General features: G+C 36.0%; 1 protein-coding gene and 1 long non-coding RNA gene across 2 annotated transcripts; one reads left to right on the top strand and one right to left on the bottom strand.

Annotated features, from left to right (window-relative positions):
- Window positions 1-1,878: 1,878 nt before the first annotated feature.
- LOC113730398 (coronatine-insensitive protein 1) lies at window positions 1,879-7,368 on the bottom strand. Its single transcript, XM_027255045.2, has 3 exons — window positions 6,386-7,368; window positions 3,400-3,907; window positions 1,879-2,917 (listed from the first exon to the last, which is right to left on the bottom strand). Exons 1-3 carry the CDS (start codon window positions 6,865-6,867, stop codon window positions 2,096-2,098), a joined length of 1,812 nt encoding a protein of 603 aa, XP_027110846.1. The 5' UTR covers window positions 6,868-7,368; the 3' UTR covers window positions 1,879-2,095.
- A 10,505-nt stretch (window positions 7,369-17,873) lies between these two features.
- LOC113730397 (uncharacterized) lies at window positions 17,874-21,469 on the top strand. Its single transcript, XR_003458332.2, has 2 exons — window positions 17,874-18,237; window positions 21,374-21,469. It is a non-coding gene; the product is annotated as an uncharacterized lncRNA (long non-coding RNA).
- Window positions 21,470-24,970: the final 3,501 nt, after the last annotated feature.

Genomic DNA, 24,970 nt, shown 5'->3' with positions numbered 1-24,970 from the left:
ACAGTGGTGTGGTGTGTAGCACTAATAAAAAGGCTGGTAGACGCTTTTTTAGCAGAGAGATGAAAGAATTGACACGGCACAGACGTTGGACCGAAAAAGAGATGGGCACCGGCAACGCCGTGGAAACTAGAAACAAGAAACTTGAAAGGACAAAGACTACAGTGCAACTGTGTTGCGTAAGCTTTCGACCAATTGTTATACACATTCAAATTTTTTATGTAGGAATATATTATAATATTATATTAAATATGTATCAAATAATGTATATCACTTTTACTACAAATACAACAATGCAATATGATTATGGACCAAGTGATATAAAAAATACAACAATTATATTGAATCGTACGCAACCCCAATCGTGAGTTTGTTTGGATAGAGAGAATTTGGAAAAAAAAAATTTGCCTCACAAAACCCAATCACCTTTTTATCTCACACGCATCACGTTACAAAAAATACTACAGTAAATATCTCAAATAAATCATCCAAATAAACTCTTATCCAAACAAACTCTTTAAGTCCTTTCCAAACTGGAAATCAGGGGCCCGGAAGCAGGAAACATGCATCTTTCACTAATATAACACAAAAATTTTAACTAAAGTAAAGACATTTGCTAGTACCCTTTTTTTTTTTTTCTTTTGCCTCAAAGGAAAAAAGTTGTGTGTAGTCATATGAGTTTTTTGTTGACTTGTTTGCTAGTTGTGAAAAGTTCTTTGAAGGCTGAAGTTATGGCCAAAGCGTAAATTTTAGTGTAACAATAATTTTTGATAAAAATATTAAAATTGCTCTCCGCAACTCAACCTAAACACCATCATAAAGTGACATAATAGGAGGGATATTTTTGTTAATCAGGACAAAAAAAACTCTCGAACTAATATTGAGAATGTTCATTTGCCGTTCTTTAAAACATTTCCCAATTCTAGTGAACTTTTTTTTTTTTTCCAGGAGGCCAACAAAGCCTTTACACACAAAAAAAATAAAAACTTTTCCCTTTATTGAAAAGAAAAATAAAACTTCACACGAGAAAATCGGTTACGCGGGTCGGGTCGTTAGGTTGCAGAAAATTTAATTGGGATTTTCTTTTCTCTAACACAAGACTCGTGGCAAAGCTCCATGGAAGCATATTTTTGGATTAAAAATGCTTATTAATCTCTTCCGAAGGCTGGGGAGCGTGAAATCAAATTCTAAAGAGGACATTGATTTATTTTCATGTTTGCGAATCAAAATAATACATATATTCGGAATCAATATCGTATCATATATTCGGGAATCAATCCCCCCCCCCCTTGTCTGCTTTGGCTTCAAATTTACTGTCAGTATCGTTGCTTCTATTTCTTTCTTCTTTTTTTTTCTCTCTCTCTCCTGATAATTGCATGGATTGTTGCTGTTGGATACAACTAGAAAATTTAGGTCAAGTCACATGTTAACATCGGTGGCCGGCGAAGTCAATGGCATCTTATCGGAATATAGGAACCCTGCAACGCATCGTTTTGCAATAAACATGAGAATGTCAACTCAAATACTAATAGAATGCAACGCAGGTCAATTCCCTCATCGTTTGCGAAGGAGTGAGTATACATGGCACCTACTTACTGGATCATTCTTTTATTCCGACAAATGGCAAACGGTCTTGCGAGTCTGAGGGAAAAAAGCCAGAGTTTGAACCATTTTCTGGATGAAAAAAAGGCAGATAGGTAAAAGCTTATTGGACCCGAATGATCGTCCATATTCAAATTTTCGTTCAAAATTTGGCACGGGATCGAAAAAATTTGCCTACTTACCACACAAGCTGAATACATATGTGTGACAGCTGAAACTGCTACAAGGCCACAACAACTCGTCCTCTCCTGAATCTTTTTAAGTAACGGCTAAGTATAGTGAGTCAGGAAGTAAAGTCACCTTGTGATCACCAGAAAGCTTGCTTATTACAAGGGAACAAAAACGTACAGGAATATTGAAATGAATAGAGGAAACACTTGTCCCCCAGAAAAAAAAAAAAAAAAAAAAAAACAAGAATTTATGAACAGCAGGCTTAACCAAGAAGGCTCAACTGAAAGAACAACAAAATCTCCGAGATGGTGGTGTATATACAAGTTCATATAGCAAGAAAAGCTGCTGGCTCCAAAGGTACAACAGTTTCCGGAAAATCAGTTCTCTGTCCAGCAAGTGAATAATACGCAAGTATATGAGCAGGATGATCATGTACAACATCTTCACCATTTGGATTCTTAACAAGAACACCCCTTGCAGGAATCAATTCAATGTTCCAGTAGTGGCGCACCATGGCTAATAGATCCTGCCCATTCACAGATGATGCCCTATAACCTTGCACCCACAAATACCTCAGGGAATTTAACTGCAATACAGCGAGAGCAAGTGCTTGTTCGCTGAAGCAACAGCCCCTCATTTCCAGCTTTTGCAGGCAAGGACAGCCTCTAGAAAATGACAGAAGACCAGCGTCTGATTCCCCTACACAACCAAGAAGCATCCATCTTACATTTGGGCTGTACTGCCCAATATAACCGAGACCAACATCAGTGAGGCCCCCAGCCCTAAGATACAGAGCAAACCTTTTAAGCCTAGAGCAACCAATTAACAGAGATCGAACTCCATTGTCAAGTGGAAGATCAGTTATCTTTTCTTCTCCATCCAGCAATACCAAGCGAAAATCACAAAGGTTCCGCAAGTATCTCCCCATACACTCCAGAGCTTCATTTGTAATATCGGAAACATATACAGCCAAATACTCCAGTTCAGAGCATCCCTGAGCAAGGACTATTAATCCTCTTTGTGAAACAATACCTTCTTCATCCTCCATTTCTTGTTCATCAGCACCTCTTTCAATCCTCAGCCTTTTTAACCTCTTGCAATAATGAGCAAGAACCTCCAATCCTCTATCTCCAATCACATTCCTCGTCTGTCCACACAGAAGACAGAGAGAGAAATATCATAAGTAGTTCGGTACACTTAAGTAGTTCAGTACATCAAGCTTCCACTTTCTACCACAAACATTAGTAAAAGCATTTTTACCACCGGTAAAAATTGAAAGCAAGTTCAGTACTCTTTACAACATATATTGTATCCCAGGGTACTTAAATCTAATGCACCAAGCCACCTTCCATTAAGCTGTACATAAAAAGCTAATACTTTTCAAATCAATTGTTTATTTGGGTCTGGGACTAAAAGTAACAGATCACAAACAATTCCATCAATTACGGAACAGCTAAGATCAATTTATATGCAAAAAAATTGCATATAGATCAATGAAAGTGCCAATCCTACATGAAGAATCAGATATGAGAACTTGTTACATACAGATTCCTACATTATCTTTTTCATTGAAAAAAAAAAAAGGTAAACCACTTATAGTGGGAGTGGTGGCAGAACTTTCAGTTTTACCTCAAGAATTTCCAATTTAGGACACCTTTGCAATAAGATACAGTGGCCTTCTGTGTCAAGAAAAGCATAAAGAAGATCCAATTTTCTAAGGCGGGCAGCAATAGGAAATACAATTGGCATTTCACCATTTCCCAGGTATGTCAGACCCAACTGGCATAATCTTTGAGGAAACGTCACAGCAGAGTATCTTCCTAGTTGGTCATTCGAATCACCATCACCATTCAGTTCTGGTTGAGCATTAAAGGAACCACCGGCAAACTCTTCAAGGGTAACTGCAGCTCGAAAGAAGCCAACAAGATCTAAAATATCACAATCACTAATCTTTAAACAGACTAGAGGACACCTTCTGGCAATTAGCTCAAGGTCTTGAAATTCAACTTTGTCAAGATCTGTCATGTAGAAGTTCAAATGTTCAAGACCTGTGTGATTCAATGCAATTTCATGGAGCCACTGACCATCATGCTCCTTTATGATGGTGCTCTCTTCCAAAAACAAGGTCTTTAAATTCCTGCAAAGACAGAAAGGCAATTGGAAAAAGGAACATGAGGGTAAGTTCAGGGAAAGATATGAGAAGAAAACCATACAATCATAGATAAGTAAACTCAAGATATTCTATAAACAAATACCATTACAAGTGCATGGAAAAATGCTTTGAAGGTAAAACCAAAAGAATTGTTCACTTGTAACTAACTTGTCTGTTCACTTGTTAAATTATCACTTTTAAGCACAAGAGTAAATTTCAGGGTCTTTTCCCAAACAGAAGCCATCCTTTTTTACCATCTCAGGTGCCGATTATGGACTGACCAAACTACAAGGTGAACTCACACTACAATGCCACCAAATCCAAGTCTTTTCCTACAGTTCATATATAAAAGGAAAGAAAGCATAATGACCAAGAAAGAGAGGAAGCAGTTTATGGCAAACAAGGCAAACATAGCCAACAAGAAGCCAGCAATATCAATTTTTTCCTTCATTAGTGCCTATAAATTGATTGTTTAGACCATTAGTCCAAAATCAGTCATAGAATTATCTTCCAAGTTCCTAAGCCATGAGGTCCTTCAGCTTAGGGTTTAAGCATAGGCCGTGTGCTAACTCCACATTTAGATACGCAAGTATCAGCCACAAACTTATGACCAATTTGCATCAAATTTACATCAAAGTCCCAGACTAAAAAGTAGCTCTCTTGCTGGATGTCAGGATACGACAACTGCAGTTTCCGCACCCTGCATACCACCAGACTGTAGCTAGTGCATAAAGATAGAGAGCTCACATAAAATGCCAGTGTCTGCTCATATCAGTTCAATACCTCTTCTGAAATGAAGCTAGACTGCAACATGCATGTCTATTCTTCTCGACGAAGGACTGCAGTCTATGCCAAATGAGGCCTGGGGTCTACTGAACTCAGGTCAACTTCACTGTTCAATGATACACTCACTTTAAATGACACCATGCATTATGTCTGCACCTTACTCTCCTAAAATACACCAAATTGCAAGTACCAGAGGTGCACAAAAAAGGGTCAACACTTAAAGCTGACCACACTAGATGCTGGTCAACATTCACGAGCCCAAACACTCTGACAGACATTTATGATGTGTGCATGCTGATATGTTGATAATGAAAATGCTTGACAGAGATTTCTCTATTGTTGCTCGACAAGCTGCTTAGCAGCATATATTCAAGTTAATTTCAATATTTGCTGGACACAGGAAGTCATATTAACAAGACAGTGTAAAGAGTTAGACTTGAAAAAATATCGGGCACTAAGGAAGGCAAGGGCAATTTGAAAAAAATGGCTCATAAAATCAACCCTCGAAGGAAAGGGTCTACGAAGACTGACTAGTCCTAAGCATGCATTCTCTTCGATTCATATTGCATACCTTCTCAAGAGGGAACCAGCCACTCTCAATTTAGCGTGTTCCAAGTTATTTGACTGGCCTAAGCGTCAAGTTTTATTGTCCATTTCCTTGCAGTAACCACACCAAGAACATAAAAAGATGGGATACAAGCTACTTCCTATACACAAATGAACCGCTAGAATAATATAGGCTATTTTCTACAAATTAAATGACAGTGATGAACCCAAGAAAAGTAGAGGCCATTCTCTCCAAACAAGTTTAAAAAATTAAGAGAGCAGAAAAGACAAGAAACTCTAAATTCCATATTCAGATTAACAAAAGTTTCAAAATTACGTAATCTTAGTTGAAATTTTGATTTTGTACATGAGACTAGAAAATCAAGGATATGAAGGCGAATAACTATCATTTTGGTATTGAATATACACGCTGGTTTATAGTCCACATACTTCCTCTCAAAATGCTTTGCCATCTATTACTGGTATAAGATACTAAGAGCAAAGTACGAGTTCTCCAGAACAGTCAGGCGAATATATCCAAGAGCAGTCTCCAGAGTAGGGAAAAATCTCGGAGACCGATGATTAAAAGGCCCATAACCAAATAGGCAGACGCCAAGTGCTATCCCTTTTGGATACCAAAATTGGACTTTCGCGTGAATATCTTTCTTTCACTTCTTCTTTTCCTCTCTAAACTTACATATTCATCAGCACCTTTATTCAGACTTGCGGCTAATAGAAAATGCATAATTACTTAACCCACATAGTCCTTCTGCCTTAACCCTAGAAGTCCTACACGACTTCAGCACCTGACATTAATCAACATATACGGTAATCCTTTAATCAATTTAACCCAATATTCGGGAACAACATACTCACCAAAGAAAAAAGTATTAACATAATTTAAATTAACCACATAAAAATCAAATCTACAAACACTGAATACCACCGAAAACTACGTCCGAATCTCGCCCAAACATACAATCGAGAAAATAATTCACTAGAACACATTTGAGAAGTCAAAATAGATCATTAACTACAATAGAGACAACACAGAGTGTGCGGGTGTGTGTGTGCGCGCGCTCGCATGTATGTATGTATGTATAAAAAGAAATAGATGAAAACCGGTATTACCTACAATACCGAGCGATATGGAGAAGTCCATGCGTAGTAAATCCGGAGCACTTATCCAGCTTAAGAGCCTCCAGAACCCTACCTCTAGTGGTGGCAAGCAGCTCAAGATCCGCATCAGTGACAATCATTCGCCTAAAGTGAAGCGATTTCATCTTTGGAAAAGATCTAGCAATTTCCCTAACCCAAGGGGTGACGTATCCGCCCCAATCCTCGGGAATCAAATTGAACATGGCGGCGCGTGGCTTCCCCTTGAGTTTCAAGGACTCCAGATGAGGGAAGCGGCGTGACAACTGGTCCGGCGTGGCCGTGTAGCAGAGCGCCATGGTGACGTGCTTACGTGTAATCGCGTCAATTTCATACCACCTCCTACATACCAGAGACACCGCGTCCCTGTCACGCGAGTCCGTGAGATAGGGTATGACTAACCCGTAAACGGTGTCGCATGCACTGATATTCATCCTCGCAGCGTTCCGATCCCCCATACCAACGATTCACATAGAAACAGATGTCAAAAAAAAAAATTAGAAAGAAAATCGCTAGTACTTGAGCACTAGTTCCAGACTAGGCGGAGGAATGCTAGTACATCGATTTCTAGAAACGGGGGGGTTGGTGGGTGGTGATGCTAAGACGGATGAATGTGCGGCTGAAGAGGCAAGAGAAAAGAATAAGAGGTGGTGGGGGCCGGAGGGGAAAGAAAAAATGGTGGAGGAAAAAGACGAGATGCTAATGTAACCAATGGGGAAGTGGACGTAAGACTCAAGAGAGAGGGGATAGGGAGGAGTGATGGTGGTGGGGGCATCGGGAAATGGGAGAATTTTACATTCACTGGTACTAGTTATTGGCGAGAACAGTGAAGTGATGAGGTGGCAGGGGGTAAATGGGGAAATGGGACGAGATTCGGGATTTATTGCCGGTAGATTCTGTTTGCGGCGGCATTATTATTTGAGCTGCTATTTACCTGGGGTTGAAGCGGGGGTGTTTGTGTAAGCCTTGGCTCTTTTGCTGCGGTTCCCCGTTCATTAAATAAGCGTGCGCGCTCTCCCCCCCCCCCCCCCCCCCCCCCCGCTCCCCACCCCTTCTCTCTTTCTCTTTTTTTTTTTTTTTTGGCTTTATTGATTATTATTTGACTCAAGTTTGGAGATTTTTTTTTTAGTAAAGTTTGGAGATTTAGCTGCTTCACGAACCAATTTCAAATTAAACCTTGTTTATTTTGATTATTAAGTAGTTTGATTCATAAATAATAGCAGTAGTAATAAAGTTAAATTACATTGAGGAATACTAAAAGAAATGAGCATGTAGCTACTTTGTTGAGAATAATTTTGACCATCTCATGGGGAAAAGGAATTAGGTACCTAAATAGTAGTACTACTGCTAATACAACAAGCGATTTTGTGAAGCAAGCAAATCGTGCTGTGGTTTTTTTTTTTCTTTTTTGCTATAATAATAACATTCATATAATCTAGTTTATCCTATTATATGAGTTATAACCTAATTTATCCTATTATAGGAGGCGTCTTTTCTCTTAGGCCCCTCTTCTTCTAAATTATAATAAATTAGGTTATAGAAATTTATCCTATAATTTAATCTATCATACTTTAGGGGTACTTTTTCTCTCACATCCTTCTTGATTAGGATAGATTAGGAGGCGCTATTATAGGAAGCGCTTTTTTTTTCTCTTTTTTGCCATAATAGTAATAGTTTTATAATCTAATATGTCCTAAATAGATTCTGTAAGGAATATATTCAGTACTTTCTTTGAATTTTTTCACTACAAATAAAATTCTAACCCCAATTTATAGGTCAAAGGGAAATATAGTCCTTTTTTAATGACCACTAAACCAAAACTCAAAATGATTTAAAGGCTTTTCTCTACCTTGATCATTACTAAAGGTAACGTAGTCCCTTTCCTTTTTTCTTTTTTTTTTTTTATTCGAGAGGTAGGAGGGAGTTACGAATGTAGTCAATTTTTAGCAACGGTACAAAAAGTTGACATCAATTGGACATTACATTAAATACAAAATAGTGAGTAATTGAGAGGTGTTCGACCGTAGTCATCCGGCATGTCGCATTCAAGTGATTGAATAACTACTAGTTTGTCTAATTATCGTACTAGGCCTGCATTCTTGCTCCATTTCAGCATATTTCCTCGTGGGAAATGGGGCAGTAACGGTTGTCAGTTGACGGCCATGATTTGGTCAAAAAATTTTGTACGACTCAAATCACGTTTTGTAAGTCGATTTTCACGTCATATGTGGGATTTATAAAAAAATGTTACTCCCTCCGTCCCACTTTGTTAGTCTTGTTTTCCTTTTTCGTCCGTTCCAAATTGTAGTCCACTTTCCCATTAAGAAATGTAGTAATCTTTCAAATTGTCTAAAATACCCTTATTAAATACATTGAATACATTGAGTTTTTCCAATACATTGAATACATTGATTAGCATAAGGGTATTTTAAGAAATTATTAATCTAAATTTATGTTTCCAACCAAATTAATTACATTTTCTTAATCTGTGTGAAAAAAAAATCAAGACTAACAAAACGGGACGGAGGGAGTATAAAATCACGTCGTGTGCAATGAAAGTTACGCACAGTAAAAAATGAATACAACCTGCAGAAACGATTGCACCTGCAACCGTTTGTGCCCCTTGTCCTCTTCCTCGTGAGACAATCTACAATTTAATCATCACAAGCACTAAACACATACGTCTATCGAGAATTTGAGACCCAAACTATCATTCAGAAAACATCTTGTGATAGTGGTACAAGAACTGCTCATGCTATTGGACAAGGAAATTAAAAAAAAATAATTTTGGGTCAAACGACAACACCTGCTTCTACCCCTATTTCTAGTCTATTATAGGAAAGCAAAGGTCCAACTAAATTAATTGGAGAACCGACGAGTATTAAATCACCATTCGATTAGATGGGTACACTACATGCTAATATGAATTTTTAAGAAATCACATATAGTAACACAGTAACAGGAGACAAGACTTGATCCCCAGTCCCATATCCGTTGGTTGATGGACAGGGATTTTATGATGCTCAAATTTGATGAAATAGCTTGTTAGCTGACCGGAGCAGAGCTTTTTCTATTTATCTTTTGCATAGGCAACAGACTAAAGAGTACTCCACTCCGTGTGTATTTGATTTGAGTATGATTTTAGGGAACCGCTCCCAGAAAAAAACGTGAAATGAAAGATATTACCAAGGCCACAGACTTGGGGATTTTCAGCATGTCCACTAATATAAATATACTGTAGTAGTAGCACTAGTGTTTCGGAGCAACGTTGCTGGGGCGATTCCGGGTCTCCAACTCTCCGTCCAAGATCCATTACACCAGGAGCCTTCTGTTTCTTCTCTGTCTTTTTCTCTCCCCACATCAAGGTACCATAGCATGCTAGTAATTTAATAAAAATGAATGGCTTAGCCCACAAAAATTTACTTAGTGCTCCGTTAAGAGTGATTGGAATCTAAGTAGTTTGCCCCACCCTAAAAAGAAGAGGAAATAATTTGGGCGAGGAAGAAGTAGAAGAAGAAGTGAAGTGAAGTGAAGTGAAAAAAGGGGACCAGAAATGTAATCAGCGCAGAGGAGAACAAGCAAAGGGACACCACAGAGCAAGAGAAAGACGAATTTATACCTCCCATCTGCTCCTTAATCTCGATCATGGAATCCCATCCATCTTCCCAACTTTATTACTCCACAAATTACAAAATGAGCCCAGACCATTGACAATTAATAATTATAGCTCCCTATCCTAGTCTGGAAGACCTCTTTGTCTGATAGTTTTCTAGTTATTATCCTTCACTGTATGCGACTTTCTTTTTTTTTTTTTTTTTGGTTGCATAGCATAGGTGGTTTGATAAAGAAATGGATTACCAAAAGCTATACACTAGTATTATGTATTTTCCGCCCAATACAGTTTTAGCAATTAATTAAGGGATAATTTCAGAAAGGTTTCTAACAATTTCACTGAGCTCTCCTAAGATTTGGAAAATTACACTTACCTTCCTTGATTTGATAGTTTTAGTAACAAAATCTTAAAATAATACTGAGTTGATCAAATTTTTAAATGCGTACCCAAAAATGTCCATGCGTAATGAGTTTTAATTTATTTTCCTATATAATTATAAGATTATTTAGTATAATTATAAGGAAAATATGCCAAATTTTTCATGTCAAAATCTACTATTTGATAAATAACTATAATAATAATTTTATTACTATGATATGATACTTTTCATGGTATTTTATTATGGATTTAGATTTATAAAATAGAAAAGAAAGTGTTGGAATAAGGGATAATTTCGCAAACCTCCCCTAAGGTTTTTAATAATTGCAGAGAGCTTCCTTCAGGTTTTAAAAATTACATATATCTCCCTATTTTATTATTTATATAACAATATTGGTCCAACAAACTAGATTTTCTCTAAAAAAAACCCCTAAATTGCCCTTTACTACAAAAGTAAGAAAGAAAAATATAGTATATTCAATCATTTTTTTCCACAATTTGTACAAATCGACAAACCTAATTCCTAACAACCATCAAACCATGAACTCCAAATCTAAGGTGGCGTTTGGTTCGCAATTTGGAATTGGATTCAGATTTGGGATCATTCATTTTGGGTTTGGAATGGAGTCAGTTATTCCAATACAACTGTTTGGTTCAGTACCAGGAATGTATATCATTACTATAGTTGATATTTGGCTCGTTGGCTCTTTTGAAATGGGATATAAGAAATTTTCACTAATTAAATATATTAGTAAATCTAGTATAACTAATTAACAATTTTTATTAGTAAACATGTATAATTATTAATATAAGTGATAATATCAATTATATTACATATACTAATATACATTATATAATACGGATAACTAATAATATCATTATTATAAGTTTGTAACTAATTAAATTAAATATTAGATATAATTAAATACAATTATACAAATATTATAATATAATTATATAATTATATGATATATATTAATTATACTAATATATTATATAATTATAATGTATATTTATATTAAATATAATAATTATTATATATTATTAATAAACTATATTTATAAATAATATAAACATATTATTATATAATATTAATAAATTTACAATATATATTATATGAATATGATTATATTTAATTAAATAATTATATTATATAATTTTATAATATATTATATATGTGTATATAATAATTATAATTATATTTATTATTATAAATATATTATAATAATTAATAATATATTTTATAATTATACTAATATTACAATAAAATATATAATTATAATTAAATATTATGATTATGATATATATTATATATAATTATATACATGCGTATAATTATATATTAATTTTTTTAACGAGTGGCAGAATGGGCCCTATTTCTAAATGGGAATCAAACTTGGGTTTTGTACAAAATTCTCCAAATTACTAGGGAATTAGGGAATTTCAAAATTTTAGATATGATTCCAAAATTTCAATTTTAATAGTAGTAATAAAAAAAAAACAAAAAATACACACACATACCATTGACAACCAATTTTATACCCCAAAATTAAATCTCAATACCCAAATACCTTTTCAATACAAGTTCATCTAGTATAAAACTACCATTACAACTCTCTTATGACCTTAAAAATATGAATACCTCAAAAGTAGAGAATAAATTTTACCTCCACAATAAAATCATAACAAAAAATTTCTCATCCAATAAAATAAATTCTCGTGCAATTATTGGCATTCTACAAAAAAATTTCTTGACAACAAGCAAAATATGACTAATTCCACATCTTTTGTTCTTCTTTCTATTTCAATAATCAATTTCATTATTTATTTATCCATTAATGCGAGCCTCTTCATTTCTGTCTAGTTTGGTACATAATCTACTCACTCTGTCAATTTTGCAATTTCAATTTGCTAATATCCGTAAAATAGAAGATAATAAAAAGGGTATAGTATATTAACTAGAAAAGAAATGAGCAAAAATAGACAAGAGATAGAAAAATAGAATTTTGTAAATCTATTGCTTTAAATTGAGAATTTTCTACCAAGTGAAGGCATTTTAGGTACTTTACTATGCTATGGGAGGTAACTGTAATTTCTTAAATCTAAGAGGAGCTGAGTGAAGTTGTTTGAAAGCTCAAGGGAGGTTGTTGAAATTATCCCTTGAAATAATTCATTTAGAGTTTATGAAATTTTTAAGCAGTGAAATTATCATAATTTAATAGTGCTTTTGGGCCTATTTTCATTTATTGTTAATTTTAATACCAAAAAATAGAAAAAAAATCATCAAAATGTTGGATTACATATAAAATTAACTCGTAAAAAAAATCACTAGTTCGATATTTGGTTATGTAGAAATTAGAAGCAATAGTAGTAGTTCTACAGTTTTATTAGCGAAATTTTTTTAAAAAAAGGAATAAGATGGAAAAAGTAATGAAAAGTAATTTTAAAACTCATTATAAATATAAACATACTAAATAAGGGAATTTCTTTAAAATATTTAAGGGTAAAATTATCATTTTAAATCACAAGGGAGGTATGTGTAATTTTTCAAATCTCATGGGAATTCAATGAAATTGAGTGTGTTTGACTAGAGTATTATTTGAAATATTATTTGAGATAATTACTGTTGTACTTTTTGTGATGTGATGTATGTGAAATAAAAAATAATAAAAAATATAAAAAGATGAATTGAAAAATATATTTATGATACAAATGAAATATTATTATTTGAAATAATTTAACAATCCAAACAGACTTTATTAGAAAGGTTTATGAAATTATCCCATTAATTAAAGAAAGGGTTGTTCCTATTAATCTTCGAACCTGACGAAATAACGGTCAGTCGCAGGTCACCTCACATACACACGACCGTAATCCAAATATCTTTTCAAACTCTGACAAATCATCTGTTGTTTTATCCTTTCAAGCATCCTTACTTTTAAAATTACCTATATATAGTCGTTGATGTGGGGATAAAAAAAAATGTTATGCGGTCACATCATACTTTTTAAGACATTAGTGAAGCTTTGGTTTTTTTTTTTTTTGGTTAGTGAAGCTTTGCTTTATGCCTAAATCTGGTGTCTTTATATTTTAATGTCTCCCTCATACACTGCTGCTGCTGCTCTTCTTTCGGTTACTGTAGTTTAGTTGACATTATTGCTCCCCCAACGTAAGCCGCCATAATTTATTTATTTATACGATGATAATAATAATAATAATTATTATTATGTACAGAGCAGATTTATTGCTACTAGCAGTACGCCCCCACAGTTACTTTTTTTTTTCAACAATCGAAATTATTGAAAATAATACAACAAAATTAGATTAACTCAGAGGTAATCGAAATTCCGATACAAAGCACAATTTTAAGTGGAGTTCACAAACTAACACCATCAAATCAATTAGTAATTGGAAGTGCGACAGTAAATTTTAAATTCAGAGTAATTACCCCACAAACTTTCGATGTGAGATGATGTCCAATCCCCTAACCCCCGTCCCCCGCGAGCACCCGTCTCACCAAGCCCCCCCAGTTACTGATTGTGGCCACATTCTCCTTTCTAGACTGTGATAGTGCTCTACTACTCTATGATTAGGACATATATATATATATATATATATATTCAGTGAAGAGGGACCAGTTTCCGCTTGCAATATTTATCCATGAAATTGTCTCTTTCTTGGGGGGTATTATTATTATTATTTTTTGTTGGAGGGGGTTGTAGTTTAATTCAAAAAGAATTAATGTTGTTAATTCTTATTTCAGCTATCAAGTTGAATACTCCTACTAAGAATAGATTAAAATTGATGCCCGGCCCAGGACTAAGAGCTATTATGCCACAACAATGATACACAACGGAGCAATTTGTGGGTCTAACACTGTACTTCTACTGATGGTTGTCCGACTTTTTTTTTTGTTTCACAGAAAAAAAAAAAAAAGAGTTGTCCAACCCTACGTATATTCGTAGGAGTAGTTCCTGTCTAGAGCACTCATTATTATAAACTAAAACAGTTTACGTCTGTTTATCCATCATCATATGCATTTCTTTTATAGTCCCTTCTGGCTAGCTCGCTTGGTCAAGAAAACTCCTAAGCGACCGTTGTCCATCTCTCTTATCAGGGATCTAAGTCCCAAAGTTAACGTGTTCAAGGGGACGGGATCTCTCCTCTCGGGTCGAAAGAATTAGTCGGGTTCGATTTACTCGGTGACCCGGATACTCCTCCGTCTGGAAAAAAAAAATGCATTTCTTTTATAAAATTTTTTTAATAAACAAGGGATGTGATTTAAAAAATAAAATAAAAAAATTAGAACTCCAATTTGTAGAATCTCAACTTTAGCTAATTAAACTATTATTCATCATATGCAGTTTGAAACATGTTTGCCTTTGAAGTTTGAGCTTCTCACCCACGTGCAACAGTGCAAGCACAGGGGAGTATGTCAAGAAAAGTTTGGACAATTCATTCCTTTTTCTTTTTTCTGAAGTTCTGATCCATCCTTTGGTTTCTCATTTCTGGATGGACAGCTGTGCGAGTACGAGATTAAAGGCGCAAAAAAGGCCACAAAAAAAAAAAGGCAAAAAGGTTCTGAGGGAAAGTAATGTCATTATCACCAAAATTTGGCTTTTTGGCGATTTGGTTTACACCCCGTCCAATTGGCTTTGCATTTTGTCAAGAGATTACGCAGTAGTATCACCCAGGATCTTCCAAAGCCGCATAGAAAGGCATATATATATATATATATATATATATATATATATATATATATATATATATATATATATATATATATATATATGTTATGATTATTATTATTTTGAATCTTTCTATTTACAGTTCAGACCGCAGCTCTACTTTTGGTTAATGGTATTCTAGTTCTTGATACTAATACTTTTCATACAACACTTGAAATGGAACAGAATTAACAGGAAAAGAAGAGAAAGGACCACAGCATCTTACTGCAACATGGACAGACACTTCAATGGATCTGATCTATCCAGTAGCGAACCGCTCCGTGACTTCTCAAAATTTAGTACGTGGACACTTGTACATCTATGGTGGAAAGTTCACTTTTCTGGCATTATTCCAATCATTTCTGTCTTTGGCGAGGATGCATTTGACCGAGGGCGTTAAAGTTTCGGGGCTACGTACTCATTCCTAGCTCCTTTCTCGTCCATTGACAAGACTAATGGAATTCTTCTTTCATCACTCTTCCTTCCCACCAACTCATTCATTAAGTGGTTAATGTCGTTGTTAGATAATTATCGCGCCGCTAATCGGAAGAACAGAAGAAAGAAGCTGCGAGTCTGTGACATACAAATCCACAACTTCTTTTTTTTTTTTTTTCCTTTTCCTTTTGAGATGATTTTTTGTTTTGTTTTGGTTAGGGGGGTGTTTATTGATGGAATGAACAAGAAAAGAGATGCCTGCCATGAATACTACAACCAATTGCCCCACTCTCTACTGCTCTCCATAATCGTCCTGCGTGAACGCTAGCTAAAGGGCAGGTGATAAAACCTCGTCACCAAGAAACCTTTTTTCGTTTGCCAAACGTTTGGCTTTCAACATCCTAGACTCTCTCGAGGATGATAGGGAGCACCTGCAGGCGAAGAGGGATTGGTCGTTGGCCATTGATTGCCTCGATTTCTTGATCCGAAGTTGACATTAGACAGGGCATGGTGGCCCAGCTCCAGGATTTCCACACCCGGCCAACCAGCACGGTGGTCCCGTTAAACCAGCACTGGAGCTAAAAGCACTAAATTGCTTTGGCTGGTCTGGTGACAAGTAAAATACTCATCGTACTAACGCTTGCGCATGCTATGAACCAGTAAATTCTACTTGGCCCATAAAGCCACGTCGCTTCAAAGTTCAAACCCTCCAGACGAGGAGAAATGACGATGGGTTAATCAAAGCCCATAAACTTAATACAGTTTAAAGTTGAGCTGAGCCTGAGCCATAACAAACTTAAATGCTTAATGCGCATCGTTTCTTGAAAATTGACTCTGCGACAAAGGTCGTTCTCTCTCCATGCTTCCAGAAAACCGCCACAGTGGTGAAGTCGTGAGTCGCCGGATGATGGTGATGTTGGCAATGAAGGGCCCCCCGGCAAATTTGCTCTACTGAAGGGGTAATCATTCAACCAAGTTCTTCCAAAATTCCATGGATAATCTTATGTTGCTGGGTGAGATGAGCGCCGTAGTTAGGCGTACGGACGGGAACTGACTTGAATATCATGAAACAAAAACATTTTACAGAGTGTAGTTCTAATTTCATTTACTGGAGAACCAAACGCATCTTAAATCCATTACGCATCCGATCTACATAACCGACTAGTTTATAGCTCCGCGGATCGAATATCAGCAATGTGTGGATTGGATGCGGATCCGATCAACAGGTTTTTTGGGCTTTTTCCTCACACCCCTTGGACCAGGAGATAGGAGATGATTCGATCCCAAGAATTGCTGAGTTCAGACTGGCCTTTTGCAATTGCTGGACTCATTAACAAGAGAAAATGGCCATCTTGGAACCATTCAACATTTCAACTAGAGATTTTTCAAAGGCAGCAAAATATTAGGATCAATTTTCTATACAGTGTACACATTTTCACCGTTAGATATATAATACGTAATCTTAATTTGAATGGGAAACCCAAATTTTACTTGCATATGTGTGAATAATGTATAAATTGTCAGTATATATAATAAGATTGATTCAAAAAATTAACCAACTGATTTGGTCAACAAAGTGTCATATCCACAATTACAGCCAAAAATTTACATCTACGCCAGTTAGTTAGTTGGGTAACATGTTCTCTGGAGCTAAATTAGGCGCCGAAACAAAAAGGAGTAGGCTGATAATAAGAAATTAAATACTTGTAAATTTCAATCCACTCTGGTTAAGGGGTTGGGCTTGGGCATCGTACAAGTGTAACAAAACTAAGTTGCTTTAGATGAACACCCACCGCAGCCCACCCAACAATTGTTATTAACACAGTTCTCCATAGAGAGGGAAGGAGAATTTACATAAGAAACATTCGATTTAATTACCTATCCACTCTATGCCTCGTGTCAACGTTATTAGATGTAGGGTTGTTGGTGAGCCGAGCTACTCGCGAGTAGCTCGGTCAACAACTCGACTCGAACTCGGGTTGACCGAGTTCGAGTCGAGTTTCGAGTAGCTCGACTCTTAATCGAGTCGAGCTTCGAGCCGTATATGCTGAGCTCGTGGCTCGTCGAGTAGCTCGACGAGCCATGATTAATTAAATAAAATATTTATCATTTAAATAATATATATTTATTATAATTATAAAATGATCATTATGGGTATAAGTTATATGGAATTTACAATATTACCTTCTTTATAATAAAATCCTATAATGGCAAAAAAGTAATAACATAATTGTAAAAAACACTAAAAAGAAAAAATGTCAAAAAAAAGGAAGGAAAGACTTTCTTCCTTCTCTGTGCCGAGTCTGCCGACTGTGCGACTTTCTTCTCTGTTCGAAGAAAGCCTAGCAAAAAAATTCACTTTACCAGCAAAAAAATTCACTTTCTTCTCTGACTGATTTAGATCTACACCCTCACGCCGTTCGTCGCCGACGCCGTTGCTCGCCGCATCTGTGAGACTCCATCGCCATCGCCATCGCCTTAACAAGTCCCAAGTCCCAAGGCCCAAATTGAAGCTGCTCTCTGCCTCTCCGGCCTCCGCCAGTCCGCCGCGCTCTACGTCTCCTGTCGACTGTGTCCTGCCGTGCTGGTTCATCGCTGCCGAGTGTCGAAGACGAAGCACCAAGATCTCACTAGTTCATCGCTGGTTCATCACTGCTCATCTCTGGCTCACTTAGGTAAGTGCTCCTCTGTTTTTGGCTCTGTGTCTCTGGCATTAAAATGGGCCAAGATCGACTAGGAAACTTGTTATCCTGAATTGATAAGGGGACGAAATCTGAGCTTCCAATTGCAAACTCTAACTGTTGTAGTAGTTTAGATTAGGTGTGTGCAGCCTTTAAAAGTTAAGGCCTTGGGGAAAAATTCCACCTTTTACCCGTTAGAAAGATTCATTCATTCTGTTAGAGGCATATCTAGCGGCAGCAGAAGGGCATTTGTTAGAGGATGAAATGGAAGATGTCATTGTGCTATGTTATTGTGCTATGTTATTGTACTATGTTTGGATATTAGATGTCAAGCGCCGTGGCCCTGGTCCAAGGTAGACATTTTGTCTGCGTTCACCATGCATTGTACTGTGTTATTGCTTATGTTTGGATATTAGATATCATGATGTATGGTTGGATATCGGATTTGCTAAAGCTGTTTATGCGCCAGTGTCAGCTGAAGTAGTACTCGTGCTCATGAACTTAAGTGTTTGCAGTATTGATAGACTTCTTTGCTGGTAGCTCTTAGTTCGTGGCTGAGTTCCTTGGTTTTGGATAAATGATGGCACATATAGATGATAAGAAATGGTGGCAAATCTTTAGGATGGCTGTTTCATGCTTTCATCATTTGCTCCTTTTTTTTTAATTCCACCAGGAGAGGGGTGGGGATTTAAGAACGGGGAGAGAGCAGGGGGATTGGAACTTTTGGTTTGCCCTGGCAGATATGGATGCCATGATTCAAGGGCATGGTGTCACCATGAATCCAGACATCATGACCTTAAACCCTGAGCTCTAAACTCTATACCTTAAATCCTAAAACCTAAATGGACTGGTGTTCTTTTACACTTGTAGAGTGTCATGCCATGGTGACAAGTTACATGGGGTTGCTTGCTATTAAGGGTACTGGACTTGTAGAAGATGCATACAGGGCATGACGTGAGTCCGTTTTAAGTCCTTCGAGACTAGGATTAACATCAAACTGCGCAGAGACAACACTAAATAAAATCTCAAGCTTCTGAGTAGGGGTCTTGGCAACTCTGGGAAAGTTTGACATGGAGAAAGTTAGAGAGGCAGCTGCACATTGGGTGCTAATGCATGAGCATCCATTCACCATATTAGAAGAAGAAGGCTTCAATCTTATGATGAAACGAGCGGTGCCAGAGTGGAAGAAAATCTCTCGAGCAACAGCAAAAAATGATTGTATGCAAGTATATGAGCTTGAAAAAAATAAGTTGAGGAACAAGTTGAAAAATGTGGAAAGAGTGAGCATCACAACCGATCTTTGGAAGTCGAAAAATCAAAAGATCGAGTACATGGTCATCACCGGGCATTGGATTGATTCTGATTGGAAACTACAAAAGCGAGTCTTCAGTTTTGTACATATACCACCGCCTCACCGAGGAGTTGAGATAGCATCTTCAATTTTTAAAAGTGCAAAAGAGTGGGGCATTGAGCACAAAATTTACAGCATATCAGTTGATAATGCCTCGAACAATGATGTAGCTGTTAGAATATTAAGAGATGACATCTCCAGGTCCAAAAAGCTTCTTTGTGATGGAAAATTGTTCCATGTTCGATGCTGTGCACACATCTTGAACCTTGTAGGCATTTCTGAGATTGTGGACATCACCAAAGCCATTAGGGATTCCGTGGAATTTGTGAATCGATCAGAGGGGCGTGCATTGATGTTTGCTGAAATTGCGCAACAACTCCATATACCAGGAAAAAAGTTGCTTTACGATTGTAAGACAAGATGGAATGCCACATTTGAGATGCTGAATTGTGCCATCAAATTTAAGGATGTTTTTCCCCGTTTCCAAGATAGAGAGCAAAGTTACGATTTTTGCCCATCTACTGAGGATTGGAGAAAAGCTGAAAAGGTTTGTTCGGTCTTGGAAAAATTTTGGGAGTGCACACATATAATTTCTGGTTCAGATTATCCTACGAGCAATCTTTTCCTTCAAGAGTTGGTGAAGATAAAAAAAAGTGCTGGATGCTCGAGTCAATGATGAAGACCCCTTCATTCGGGCCATGGTTCGAAGGATGAAAACTAAGTTTGACAAGTATTGGGGTGAATGTAATTTGATATTGGCCGTGGCTGCCATTTTAGATCCAAGACAGAAAATGAGGGTTGTGGACTTCACCTACCCTCAAATGTATCTACCTTCAGAGGCTTCTCATAACATTTCCACCATTCGCCGAGTGCTATTTGAGTTATATGATGAGTATGTTGCTCTAGCGGCGAATCCAACAGGAGGGCCAATGGCTTCTAGCTCTTCCCAAAGGCAAGGAACAAATGCGACCAAGAAGACTAGATGGGGTGATTTTGATCAATATTGTGATGAAGTCGAGACAAGCGAACCTCATAAGTCAGAATTGGTTGATTATTTAGACAAACCTCGCCAAAAGATTGGAGAAGATCTCGATGAATTTGATTGTTTGGGGTGGTGGAAAATAAATCGAATCTCATATCCAGTACTTTCTCGAATGGCTAGCGATATATTGGCCATTCCGATAACTACAGTTGCATCGGAGGCCACTTTTAGTGCCGGAACTAGAGTAATTGACACCTATCGAGCAGCACTTCACCCCGAGACAGTTCAAGTATTGATGTGCGCAGGAGATTGGTGTAGGAATCTTCACGGCATCAAAAAGAAGATGAAGGTCAGCTTTATTGTTTTACTACCAAACTTCTATATTTGAGTTATTGAGTATAAGTTAATTTATTCTTTTGGGAAGTTATGTAACTTTTTTTGTGTTTTTACCTCTATGCTTTTTGTAGGAAGCCAAGACAATCAAACAATTCGACTTGCCAAAGCTTTGAAGATTTATGTTTCTAAATCTAGATTAGCTCATTATTTGAACCTTGTTAATTTATGAGACGTAACTTATTATGTATTGTGGAGTATGTTTATATTTTAAAGCCTTTTTCTTTCATTTGCCGAATGTATGACTATTGTGTGAGCAGGCTGGCCGCTGGTTAATGACATGTTAATGTGTAGGATAAATGTCTAGAAAACTTGTTTTTTGAGTGTGTCGTGTGTGGTATAAGGTTCAGAGGTTTTGCTTGTGGGTTCAATTCTTTTGCTCTTTCCTCTGTTTAAAATGACAGCCTGGAAAGAGCTGTTGCAATTTGCTGTAAAAGGCTCCAGCCTCTGGGATTGCATTTTAATGGTGGTATTGAGGTCATCTTTGCTGGGTCAGGTTAGTGACAAGAATTTTCAACTTCATTCTTCTATATCCTGTCCAAACACTTGTAATTCTGCTGGACTATGGTCCATTTCTGAACCAGGAACATATTTTTCTGACATGTTCTTGTTTAAAGCAGCTTTCTTTAGTTAGTAATTAGTGATATTTGTGGGAAAAAGGAATTTCTGGATAGATCTTGGCATTGGTTTCTGAATTGAGCTTGTGGTAGTTGGGATATTGTGGCTGTTTGAGATAATTGTTTGTCTCTCAATTTGGTGGCTCAGCTCATGTTTTGCTGAGTTTTGAAATTTTGTGGGGAATTTTGGTTAGTTTGGGTACTTTTGCAGCACACTTAGGAACTATGATCCGAGGAATTAGAATCATCCATATTTTCTGCTCTTGTGGGCACCTACCGTTGGTGGGTAATTGCTGAATTTGAAAGTTTCATGTCAAGCAATCCAGCAAGTGGGAATTTCCCTTTTTTCTTCTCTATTCTTCTTTGTGGTGAATCTGATTTTTAGGGGTGTTAAAGATGCTAACTGTGGGAGGTAGAATGTGGATACTTTTAGTTGTATTTGTATTGATGAATCATGGATTTTATGCCTCATTTACTCCAGCTGATAGCTACTTACTTGCCTTTGAATCTTCCCAAAACATCAGCTTTGCTCTGTTTTTTTCGTCAAATCGAGTCAAAAAACTTGATAAGGCTCGACTTGATAAGGCTCGATTAAAGATCGAGCCTTATCGAGTCGAGTCTCGAGCCTGAGGAAATTCTTCGAGTCGATCTTCGAGTATCGATTTTCTTGGCTCGATCGAGCTCGAGTCGAGCTCGAGCCTCTGTGTGTATGAGTCGAGTCGAGCTCGAGTATAGTGATACTCGAGCTCGACTCGGCTCGATTACATCCCTAATTAGATGGTAAGGTGACAGAAATTATAAATGGGAGATATTTAACTTAAGACCTCCCAGTTATCAAAAAAAATTACTCTTAAATTATGGATAAAAACATAATTGATATGTTTTTTTTTTTTTTGTTGTCAAAGATACCGCCCTTCTCTAATCTAAATAATATTTTCAATGTTTCCTTTCTTTTCCTTTCATATCTACCTTGTATATAAAAAGAAAGCCAAGTTACTGTAGCTAACCATCTTTTTGACATATATATTGTATATATTTTTGACAAGTGGACCTTTGATTATTTTATCTAAATTTTTTCTTTCCTTTTTTGATTCAATTGGGCTAAAGGATTAAAATATTTTTTCTCCTTGAGAAAATCAACTCCATCTCTTCCTCTTCTTTTTCTTCTTGCAGACTGTAGTTAACCATCTTTTTGACACATGTATTGTATATATTTTTGACAAGTGGACATTTGATTATTTTACCTAAATTTTTCCTTTCCTTTTTTGATTCAATTGGGCTAAAGTATTAAAATATTTTTTCTCCTTGAGAAAATTAACTCCATCTCTTCTTTTTCTTCTTGCAGTAACTACTGTCATCCCTCACTTTTTTATTTTTTAAAACTAATCTAACTAAGATTGTTGCCATGTTCCTTTTTTTTTTGTCAAGATGATAACTACTTAACAAAAAAATTATTTATTATTTTTTTATCCCATTTTACATTTTCTTTTCTTCATTTTTTCTTCATCTCTAATCTCTCATGTTTGCTCTATTTTTTTTATCATAATGTTATAGTCAATTGGCATTTGTTTGTTAAATTTATAGGATGATGTTTTTTTGGAAGTTCTTCATGGATAAAAGGTAAAATATTAAAATATGTAAAAAAAATTAGAATTCATTTTATACCAATGATCATTTTCTATGAATAATAGAATAAAAATTCATTCTTTTATTTTCTTCTCCTATGATTTGATTTCTTACTTCACATTTTGTCTCCTTTTCTTTGTTTTTTTGGTTACATTTTGTAATTATCTATAATTTTGTGTATTTGTTTAGGAGAAAAATATATCATGTGATGTTTCCACCAAGATAAATCTAGTTAGGCATTCTTGTACCTCCGTTTTTCTCCATTTCTTTCTTTTTGCAATTACTTTATGGCCTATTAAATTTAATTGAAGGATCCAATAAGATTTTGTATATATTTAAACTAAAGTTAATTTTTGTTTGTTTTTTAATTACTCAAGTGTTGTAGTATGAATTGGGTTGATATACAAGGATTGCAATCGGTGGTGGAAGTCACAATTGAGGCTTTCGGCCTAGAGTGCGACTTGACAAAAAATTGTTAAAAATTTCAATTTTGATTAGGAAGATGTTTTTGCAATAAAAAAAATAGTTCAATTCTAATTTGTATATGTACACCGGGAAAAATGGCAATTCATATTTTTATCTAACCTTGCTATTTATATTCAGGAGTTGCAGGATAATGTTGTCACTTTTAGGCAAAATTTAAATAGATGAATTGGATTCTTCTATCAAAAGAAAAAAAAAATGAAAGTTTATAGTAAGTTATATTGATGTTGAAGATTGTGCCATGTTTTAGTTGCTTTCTAAACTTTTTTTCATTATTAAAGTACTAAAAGTATTATGACTGCTTTTGACTTAGTTTTAACTAAAACTATACTACTATTAATACACCAATGCACTTATAATGTATTAAGTTTCTCTCCTTTTTTAGTATCATCATAATAGTTGTTCAAAAATCTTTATTCGAATCACAATAAATAGAGAGATTGACTTAATAGATGGAATTTCTCTTCACAACACATTTTGAGAGAAATTTTATTCATACTCCATATTGTGGTAATTGTGTTCCAACAATAAACAAAAACTATACGATAAAAATAATAGCTGAAGTATGATTAACAAAAACGAGAGTTCAAATAATATTTGTCAAATTTAATTGCTTTGATACTCAATTTTTCTCCTATATTTCTATTCATTCATCATGTGTCAAAATAATTTGATGCTATGCATTCGATGGACAGCGGGCATTTTGGTCATTTTACATAGCGCATAACTTTGATTGCACACGGCGTAACTGTTTGCACAACGTGTAACTTTAGTACACAAATTTAGGGGCCCCACACACGTTGTAAAAATCGATGTATAACTTGTAATTTGGATCGCACATTTTTTTTTGCCAAAATCTGGTCGTTGACTGTTCTGGGACGGTCATCAGAATGACCGTCTCTGCCCCTTATCCGCATTCGACTAAATTTCTAGGGGGCCCAAACTGTGCTTTGCACAGTTCAAGCACCTCTAGTTTAATCCTAACAAGATAGATGAGGTTTGCTTTCCTTTAATCTCATTACCTTCTTTATCACTAGCGTCTTTTCCTTTCCTTCAATCCAAATGGTGCCTTAGACACTATGTACATAAGATACACAACAAAAACTGGTTTTAAATTCCGGCAAAACAAATCCTCCATCGGTGCCAATTTTCCTGAGCACGAGTTACCTTAAAATGACCCACAAAAGTATCAGTGTTCATCAAGCGAAAGAGGTCGCCAACCTGGGAACTTCTCAAACCTGTTTTTGTAATAATCGTATGAAATATGTCCCAGGT

This window comes from Coffea arabica, chromosome 2c (genome assembly GCF_036785885.1).
Source record: "Coffea arabica cultivar ET-39 chromosome 2c, Coffea Arabica ET-39 HiFi, whole genome shotgun sequence".
NCBI classification, from domain to species: Eukaryota; Viridiplantae; Streptophyta; class Magnoliopsida; order Gentianales; family Rubiaceae; genus Coffea; species Coffea arabica.
Note: the sequence above shows the minus strand (reverse complement) of the source record. Positions and strands in the feature narration are given on the sequence as shown.